Raw genomic sequence first — 10222 nt, forward strand, 5'->3', positions numbered from 1 at the left:
TTTTTACATAATTAGGATGAGTTTAAGCCAGGCAGATGCGAATCCTTCGAGGCGGTACGGCTGATCTTTTTCATTTGATCTCTCTGTCTTTTTTTTCTCCGCGGACGCGCCCATCCATCCCACCGAGCGCATATGCCAGCAAGCAAGCACTTCAGTCCTCGGCCGAATTATTCCCTCAGCCCCAAACGGGGCATGCATCCGGGAGTCTAGAAGACTGGAGATTGGATTTCCCCAGCTGCACGGTACTCCGTTCTCATTACGATGTTTCCGCCTCCCGCGCGTTCCATCTTTACCAGCAGGGTCAACCTCAGCTGCACCGCGTATTTAAAGAAAAGCACAGCGTAACGGCTCTGGTCTCACGCGTGACATGGGCTGGGTTGCAGCTCTCTGGGAGGGGTGGGAACGCCCCTAGGCAGAAAGCTTGTTTCGGGCAGGTTTCCTAACAAGGAGTCAGCCACAACTTGATACACACCAAAAGATGAAATTTCTCCATGGACACCGTTCAATCCACACGGCGCCGTTACGTTTTCGCAGAGTCATGATTGGCAGTTCCCCCCCTTCCTTGGGCCGCCCCTAAGGTAAGGTGCAATGTGAGGCTTTTCCGCCCGGTTCTGCGGGTTCTGGGCCCTTGTTCCCGTCTGTCTGCTAGAGTCTAAGCATGTACAAGTAAGGTCGGTATGCATCCGCCCATTTCCAGGTACCTACCACATGTAGGATCTGATCCAATGACATACGCCCCCTCCAAGCTGTAACCGTACCAGAAGTAGGCTACGGCTGGCTGCCTGAAGGATTTTCATTGGCGGGAGTCGTCTGACATAAGGATGACCCCTGTTTCTTGACATTTCTGGTCGCCTGCTCGTATTCCTAACTGGTGACTGGTGCACTTGGGTAGCAAGGTTGGTAAGAAGGTACATACTAACTGTCTAACGTAGGGGGGCGGAGAAGACGACCGGGGCGTTTTTTTAACGACACTCTCGCTTAAACAGAACCAGGGAATGGGAAGCAAGCAGAAGCAAAAGCTAAGGCGGCATGGCAGACCCGCGCAAAAGGGCGGCATCGTCGTGGCTGCGGGGGAGATCTCCTTTTCGTTTGTTCCACATCCTTCAAATTTGCTGGCTGAACAGGCTCCAGCTGAGCCTGGAGGTACTTACTTACTTTACATGCAGAGAAAGAGAAAGACGCCATTTTCTGTGGCCATTGTCACACGGTGCCGCAAACCCGGGCGTGTTGCCAACGGAGGAGCCCTTGGTCGTAGCTTTAACCTGATGTATCCCGTACCATGGCCTAGGCAGGCATTTCCATCCATTCAATTGCGCCGTCCACCATCCCATCCACCTATTCGTACCCCAGTCTCGAGTAAGAGTGAATGGTCCATGGGTCCCGTCGGCAAACAACCCCGAAGGCTGAAGCAAACGGCCCCCAGGAGAGTCAGGAACGGCGGCGGGCCAAACAAGCAAAGCAAAGCACGAAGCAAAGCAGAAAGCAGGCAGACCAGGCACATAAGCATAAGCTCTCTCGACCGGGACTCCTCGATCTCCTTTTTCCTCTCCTTCCCTCCCCTTCCCCTTCCTTGATGTTTTGCTAGTTCTTACCGTCCCTTCTCCCTGTTGCTGCTGCCGTTGCATCATCATCCGTTTCGATACCCTTTTTTTTTTTTTTTTTTCTTTTTTTTTTTTTAGTTTTCTCTGCTGTTTCCTCTCGCTTGATTCACATCCCATTCACCCCCATCTCCACAACATCAACGTAGAGAGACGTGCAAAACTGGGGAAAGGGAAAAGAAGATATGAGTGCAAACTTCTGCATCCTCGCCCTCTGAACATATACCTAACTCACCTCCACTCCTTCTACTCCCCGTAACAAATATACACGCGAGACGGCTGTGGCCGACTCGTACCCAGAAGCATGCACCATGACTCTTCACCAGGCCCCTCCTCGCTACGCCATGGGTTTCTCACCTCGCCCCGACGACTGTTGATGGGCATGGGCTCGCGCTTCTCCAACCAGCGCTTCGTCTTCAGCCTGGCCGCCCTCGACGTCCTCGGTGCCAAGTTCGTCCACATCAAGAGCCACCTCTCCGCCCTGCCGACGGTCCATCTCGTGAACTGGGGCTACTCCTTCTTCGCGCAGGACTTTGTCCTGCTCATCATCCTGCGGCTGCTGCTCGGAGGATGGCTGTCCTCGAACCGCAACAACGACGGCGGGCTTCTTCGCCGCGCTGCCGCCTTCGCCAGCTGGCTCTTCATCGGGTTCGTCATCGGGCTCAACCTCGTCGGCATCTGCTTCTTCGCCATGTCCGGCTCCGAGATCCACTGGTCCAACATCGGGCTCGCGGGCGACGCCGCCGGCCGCGCGCTGCTGCTCACGGGGCTCTTCACCTTCGCCCTCGTCTGCGCTGTGCTCGCCGTGCTCGCCTGGGCCCTGAAGGACGTGCTGTTCGTCGCCGTGGGCCTGGCCGCGGATATCGTGTGCTGGCCCGTCGCGTGCATCGCCCGCCGCCGCCGGCCCCACTGGGCGACATACTCGGAGGTCCCGCAGCAGGATGTCGAGCACGGCGGCAGCACGAAGGAAACGACAGACTACGCATCCCCGCGGCGCAGCTTCGACCTCTCGCACGGGTGGGACGGCGTCAAGACGTGGCCGTGGGCGTGGATGTTCTGGATCGCGGCGTACACGCTCGCGGGCGTGGCGCTGCTGGCGCAGGTCATCATGTGCGCGCTGCGGCCGCACGAGAGCTCGCTGACGTTCATGTCGTGGACGCCGACGCTGCTGCCCTTCATCGACTTCAAGAACTCGTCGCCGAACCTGGAGAAGCTGGTCCCGCACTACAACTCGGGCATCAACCGCGACTGGGACAACCGGACGGCGCTGGCCGACGCGGTGCCCTTTGCCTGGCTGCCCAAGGATGTGGCACCCGAGGGCTTCGAGGACTGGTACGGCGGCAAGAAGCACTACAATGCGACGATGGACCCGCTGAGGATTTCTAACCTGGACGACAAGTTGTTGCCTGAGCTGAAGAAGAAGCTCAAGGACGTGCCGATCCGGCATGTGATGACGATTGTGCTGGAGAGCACGAGGAAGGACATGTTCCCGTTCAAGCGGTTCGGTATTAGTGAAGGGCGGTTGCGTGATACGTGGGTGCACGCGGGATACGACGGGATCCCGCCGGATGCGCTTGAGCGGCTGAGGACCTTGACCCCGGTAGCCAAGTTCCTCACCGGAGACCACGAGGATGGATTTGAGACGGAGGAGAAGAAGAAGAACAAGAAGGAAAAGAGCCGTGGCGGACTCAACTTTAACGACGCCTACACGACATCGACGTACACCCTGAAGAGTCTCGCGGGCAGCCTCTGTGGCATTGCGCCCCTGATTGCCGACTTCAACCTGGAGTACCTCCACCACTTTTACCAGCCGTGTCTCCCGCACATCTTCGGAGCCCTCAACACCCTCGAGAAGGACAGCAGCGGAGACAAGAAGAAGCCCTTCGGGTCGTACAAGTGGAAGTCGTCTTTCATGCAGTCCGTGACACTCGACTACGACAACTTCGGCGCCCTCATGAAGAAGATGGGCTTCCCGCAAGAAGGGCTCATCGACAGCGTGTACCTCCGCAGCGACGACGCAAAGTTCGGGAAAGTCGACTTGCCCAACGTCAACTACTTCGGCATGGAGGAGACGCCGCTCGAGGACTACATCCGCGACCAGTTCGAGAGCGCCAAGAAGGCCGACGAGCGCGTGTTCCTCACACACGTCACCAGCACCAGCCACCACCCGTACAACATGCCCAAGAACGAGACCTACGTCCCGCTCGCGCGCGGGCTCGACGACCTCTCGCACTACATCAACGCCATCGGCTACGACGACCGCTGGCTCGGCAAGATCCTCAACATGCTCGACGAGATGGGCGTCGCGGACGAGACGCTGGTCATTCTGGTGGGCGACCACGGGCTGTCGATCCCCGAGAACGATATTCTGGCGTCGTACTACAACCCCAACGTCGGCAGTAACCACGTCCCGCTCGTCTTCTCGCACCCGAAGCTGCCGCCCATCACGATCAACGACGCCGTCTCGGCGCAGCAGATCCTGCCGACGGTGCTGGACCTGCTCATCGAGACGGGCTCGCTGTCCAAGGACCGCACCGAGGCTGTGACGGATCTGTTGAGGAACTACGAGGGCCAGTCACTGCTGCGCCCCGTGTGCCAATCCAAGCAGGCCGAGAACAAGGGCGAGGTCGCAAACTGGCAGTTCACCGTGATCAACCCGGGGCGGGCGATGGTCGGCGTCCGCGACGGGCGGCACAAGTACTGGCGGATGGTGGTGCCGGTGGTGGACAACATCGAGTGGCACTTCACGGACGTGGCCAAGGACCCGGCGGAGAAGCAGCCGGTGCTCGGGTTCGACTTCACGGGCTTCCTGGCCAAGATCGAGGAGACGCACGGGGTCGAGGCGGCGCGGTGGGCCGAGGAGGCGGCGTTCGTGGCGCGGTGGTGGGTTGAGGAGAACAGCAAGCGGTGGCGTTTCGGACCTTATGCGGCATACTAGGATCATTGGAGATTTGCATCTTCCGGCGTTTGATTGATGATTGGCGTTTATCTTGAACTGGGATGGGGTGGTGGGTTGTAGCATAATTAGAAGACGAGGAACACAAAATTACAAGCTCCTGTTGAAACTTTCAATGTCCTTTTGTCTGTGGGTCATGACGACTCTTTGCCGTACGAATGTCTCGCATATTCGCTTTCTGTATGACTGGGCGGTATGCCCCATCATTGAAGCGCCCTGTCAACAGGTTCTGCGGAGATAGTTGTCAGCGACTCTGGCGGAAGAGTGTTCGCAAATCAAGGGCGCGAGTTCGTCTGATCTGATGTCGCGGTGAACCTTGAGCGACGGGCCGCACCCGATGTCGTGGGTATGAACGTCGTAAACTCTTGCAACCAGCACCTGCTCAAAAACGAATGCAAAATGTAAATAGTGAGGCTGGAATCAACAACTGACGTCGAAACATAGTTGTCGACGGTCTTGGCATTCTCGCGGGGTGTGCCGTGGATTCCGATGACGCGGCCAAGCTGCGGCCGGCTCGGAGCTCGGAGCCTTGCCGAGCCGGCTACATAGGTTGTCAAAGTTTCGGATCCTACGTTGCCTTGTTGGCTAAGTGGTATAGCGCCTCACTAGTAATGAGGAGATCGGGTGTTCGATTCACCCACGAGGCATTCGCCCGAGCATCTCCGTCGGCCGACGCTCATTTCCTTTTTCGCAATTTTCCACTCTTTGCTTGTCTTTTGCTGATTGATCAGTCCCCGTTGCGGTAAACTGCAACCTTCGCCTCCCAATTCAATAGTTTCACCTCATGCTCCAATGCTGCCCCATCACGCCCATCAGTAAGTAATCTCCCCATTTCCAACATTCCACCATCTCTCCGCGGACATTCGCGAACCGTGTAAACAAAAGCCGTCGGACTGATGCCGCCGTCGGCCCAGTAGGGCTGCCTCTTCCCAGAAGCTCTCAATCTGGGCCGGCATGTCGTGACCAGGTCCCCCCAATCTCGTCCCTGTCCCGGCTTCAGTCACGCACCGCAGCAGAAACTCCTCCGAGTCCCCAGCGGGCTGGGATGGCCGACCGACCGCGTCCGCGGAGTCGGACGAGGCGGTGCTGCCAGGGATTCCACGCGCTGCGCCCCCGCGGCGGCTCTGGGACCACACGGCGCTCAACAAGCCTCAATGATCAGTTCCTGCGCATTCACGTATCCCGATTGAATTCCTGCATCCCATCAATTGAGTTGCGGCAATCCCCCCCTCCCCCAAGACCGCCACCATCGCTCTGGTTGTCAAAACTGTCAAAGTTGTCAAGAAAATCAGACGGTCCCCACCACACACCTCATGCCTTTGGTCAAACGCCACGTGAACCTTTCCACGCGATGCTTTGCCTCTGCATGGCCCTTGATTTGCCCTTCCCGCGATGCGACAGGCGCAGTTACATTGATATCATATAAGACGAATGCAGTAAGCCCCTTAATACAACCAGCATATAACACATCTGCCAGCCAAGGCCACATCGCTTATCCAGCATCGTGGGATCTTCTCAGGAAGGATGTATCATCTTCCCATCGTCTGGGCAAAATCTTTAATTCATCATGAAACCGCACTCTCGAAAATGCTCAATGTCACCCTGAGAAACTGGGTCTGCAGCACCACGCAGCGGCCACATGGCACCGCACCGTGGGGTCTTGTCCATCTGCCCAAGTAGGCAGGCGGCTTGTTTCCGAATGCGCAGCAAGTTTTTTTTGCCTGAGTCCCGCCGGATAGTCGGCGATTATGAGTGATCATGAAATTCCGATCAGGATAAGTGACTGGAACAATATATTGGAACGGGCAGCCCGGCACGCCGGCGCAGGGAGGGAGGGACCACCAAGGGGCGGTGTCGGCACCAAGCTCACCTGTTCCCCCAATTTGTTAGCGTTTTATTAACGTTACATTGGCCGCAGATGGGTAAATCGGACTGCTCCCTCTCTGCGGTGTGCCGTTGGTATCGTGATCCGCGGCTTGTCTAGGCGAAGGCTGCTGCCCTCAGAAGCGCGTCCGTCCCTCGGGCCTTGGCCTCTGCGCGTCTTCTTTCACAATACCAAATGTTCGATATCCGTCAACGGCGCTAGCATCTTGTCAAAAAAACGCCACTTGACGTCAACAGCACACCAAGCGAAGCTCGTTCGCTCGCAAAGCTCGTATTCACAGCCGATCTTCACTGCTTTGCTGTTCAAACTGCCTTTAGTACGCCATCATCACCCGCTAAAAGGGCAGGTCATCAAGCGCGAAAACTGGACAGAGAACAAGAAACTAGGCGGCTAGCGGCAACACCGTTAGTTCACCTCACATCTCTAGCCGAGCTCGCCAGAAATGTTGCAGAACTTGTGAAAGGTGCTGGATAAAGCAGCCAAGCGACCTTGCTGGGAACACCCTCTGCATTATTACGACACTTATGACGGGCCACGGTGGAGCGTTCCCCTGATCGCCTGATACTGACTCGCGCTCTGCCTTTCCTTGTGCAGCCAGCCAAACCACAAATTTGATGCCCTTTGCAGCGCTTGTCCCATTCTGAGCAGAGAGTTCTGCCCACTGTTAACGTGCTAGACCAGGACTAGGAATCGAGCGGCGCGGCGGCGAAGGGCAGCGAAGAGGGAAAAAAGTAGAGACAAGAACCCAGGCGAAAAAAGGGACCCAGAGAAGTTCAACGCAGGCCTCCAATGTGGGAAGCAGAGTTCAGCGCAACTGGCACCGTCCGAAACCCTTGGCTCCCCGGTCCGCGGACAATTGTCAGACTTCCAGACTCATCCCATCCCGTCCAGTCCACATCCACATCCATCTTTTCCCACTCTGCTTTGCTCTGCCTCTTTCTCTGCGTGGAAACCCTGGACTGTGCTTTTTTCCCTTCTCCGATCACTTCGCCCTTCCCACTTCCTCTTTTCGGGCACAACATTCGAAAAGCGTTCGAAGATCGAAATCTTACGAAATTGTCGATTTGGGGAAGATCTCCCGCTCGAAGCCAACACATTCTCGCCAAATTCCCAATATCAATCACTGCGTCCCGGCCGCCCACGTTGCCCGCGGCCCACTGCAGAGAACAGTCCAGACGCCCAAAACCGCCCACCGGAGACCGGCAATCCAGGGATCCATCTCTTGGGTGGACAACAAAAGCAGAAAATCGCCTTGGCGATTTCAACTCCATTCTTCCACATTGATTCCTGTTGACTGTTATTGATATCGTCGACGAAGAGAAAGAGAGATTGGTTCTTTTGGGATATGGAGTGAATTTGGGCTTTGGGGGAAGCAAGACGTTACGCCGAAGCGACACATCGATACCCATATTGTCCTTTTATTGTTTGCCTTGTCTGCGGGGAACGAGATCTCGCGAGATCATAGCGACGCCGGAAATCAGAATCGCGCCTACCTTTGCCTTACCCATATAATATCCATCGAAAGGATTCGCCCATCATGACGACAACATCAGACCCCAATCCCCTCACAACACAACGCGGCGCCGCGCCGCTGACGACCGTCTTCACGACGCCCGACTTCTGCAAGTCGCTCTACTGGACCAACACCGAGACCCCGCCACTCTCCAGCATCGTATGCATGCCCACGTCATGGAAACAAGCGTACGACTATAGCTGGGGCTACTATTCTCCCGGCATTTGTCCAATGGGATACACCGAAGGCTGCGCGTTCCCGACGTCCCTGGCGTCGTCAAAGGACGGGAATGTCAGGCTAGGAGGCAGCGTGGTGAGCGGGGAGACGGCGCGGTTGTGTTGTCCGACGGGACATACTTGCTACACGGGGACGGACTATCCGTATAGCAAGTGTCTGTCAACAGTACCGACGACATCGTATTACGACTTGAATAACCAGCAAACGTCCCGTTTGGCGTTGGTGTATGCGATACAGGTTAGATGGCGAGCTTCGGATCTGAGTATTTTGGAGACAGATCCGACGGTTCCGGGGGCGACATACACGGGGCCGAGGTCGACGGGCGGGGTAAGCGGCGCGACGGCGTCCGCTACGGGAACCGCGGAATCGGGGAGCGGAGGATCGATTGCGACAGCAACGGCGACAACGACAGCGGAAGGATCGAATACTGGCGACTCAGGCGACGGCGGTGGGGGTATTTCGGTCGGAACAACGATAGCGATCGCCGTAGGGTCTGTGGCGGGCACGTTGGCGATTGCATTGGTTGCGTTTATGCTGTGCTGGCGGAGAAGAAAGAGGAAGCTTAGGAGAGTCAACACCGACCCGAACATGCGTGCGGACTCATCCTCGCCTGCGTTGGTGGCGGCTCACAAAGCTGAGACGTCTGGCAAAACGAGCTTGGAACTCATGTCCCCTAGTACGGCTACGACGGGTAGCGCGACTATGGTGGCGCCGCATTCGCCCAACCCAAACGCCGCCCAACTGGATTCGACGACTGTCGTGGAGATGGAGACAATGGAGCGGCCGGTAGAGCTGCAGGAGGATTGTATCGTGGAACTCGAAGGCGATATGCCAGGTCCACCGTTGTACCGGGAGAAGGAGGGGTGGCCTTTGAGATGAAGAGGCCGATTCTTGAATCTCAAAGGCCGAATCGCCTCAACGAATTCCTTTTGTCGACGTCTTATTTGGCACGCAATGTGTCTTGTGTATTATGCAGCGCCGGAGTTCAGCAGGATGGATTAAAGTAGCTCTAGCCGTGTCAGTCGGCATCTCGGCCAGGAGGGCGAGGCTTTGAGATATCAGCCGCATAGCCGCATAGATAGGATAAACCTAATCAACATTGAAATGATCATCAACCCGAAGTGCCGCTGAGCCTGTTTGCTGAGGTAGTGATGATGTTGCGACATATCCACCGAAGGGAGTTGCGGTACTCTTGGCTCGCATGAGCAGGATACAAGCTGTTTAATTAAGTACCTGAGCAATTAGGTCAGCCTTGTGGGCTTTCACTGTCGTTGATAAAAGGTTCCTCTAGTGCGAGGCCAAGATGCCAAGTGAGGATAGGCGATCAGACTGTGTGTTCCTGCGGTTGGTCCAAACCGGCCATAAGAAGGGGGGTTGGTAAGCTTATGCAGGTCTCGACCGGGATTGCGGAAGCTCCTCTGGAGCACTCTCACGCGCCGCATGTGTGGCTTACGTTAATAGCTTATTCTCAGAGTGTTGGAGAGAAGACAATCCCTACTCAGGAACCAGAGCTGAGAAAGAAGAATGCTGCTTGCATGCTGCTTGACTTCGTACGTCGTTTCTGTTGCTCATAACGGAGGCGTTGCCTCAATGCTGGCCGATCGAGCAGTTATGCTAGGCCGGACAAGCTTCTCAGATGCTTAAATTGCTCTTGGCTCAGCTTGCGGCCAAGTTCCGGAGGCTGTGCCTGATTTGATCAACGGCAGCCGATGCCGCCTTTCCTTCCAGTGTGAAGGACATCCTTCCGGATGTGGTACCAATTATCCTCTGCAAGATGATTAGTGAAGGCCAAAGATCGAAGCTCATAGCCGGCTGTGATGATGAGGCTTCTTGCCTTTGGGATTGACTCGACTCGATGCTTCCGGTTGACCGACCTCGAGGTGATAACCGCGGCAGAGCCTTCATGGGAGATCCACACTCCGTATGACGACCGGGTTGATTGCAACAAAAAACCAAACAATCGAACGATGAGCTTGAATCATGGCAGTTGATCGCCATCCAGCTAGAAACTGGTGGTAGGTCCACGGTGAGTC

At 56.3% G+C, this 10222-nt stretch overlaps 1 protein-coding gene and 1 non-coding gene across 2 annotated transcripts; both read left to right on the forward strand.

Annotated features, from left to right (window-relative positions):
* Positions 1-1974: 1974 nt before the first annotated feature.
* COL26b_007220 (uncharacterized protein) lies at positions 1975-4536 on the forward strand (the record flags this gene model as incomplete). The annotated part of the gene is made up of 1 exon (XM_053180019.1): positions 1975-4536. The coding sequence occupies one exon, from the start codon at positions 1975-1977 to the stop codon at positions 4534-4536; it is 2562 nt and encodes an 853-aa protein (XP_053036081.1).
* Positions 4537-5129: 593 nt separating this feature from the next.
* On the forward strand, positions 5130-5201 carry COL26b_007221. The gene has a single exon. It is a non-coding gene; the product is annotated as a tRNA-Thr (tRNA).
* The last annotated feature ends 5021 nt before the right edge of the window (positions 5202-10222 follow it).

The sequence above is a fragment of the Colletotrichum chrysophilum genome, assembly GCF_026319265.1.
Source record: "Colletotrichum chrysophilum strain AFK26 chromosome Unknown scaffold_57, whole genome shotgun sequence".
NCBI lineage: Eukaryota > Fungi > Ascomycota > Sordariomycetes > Glomerellales > Glomerellaceae > Colletotrichum > Colletotrichum chrysophilum.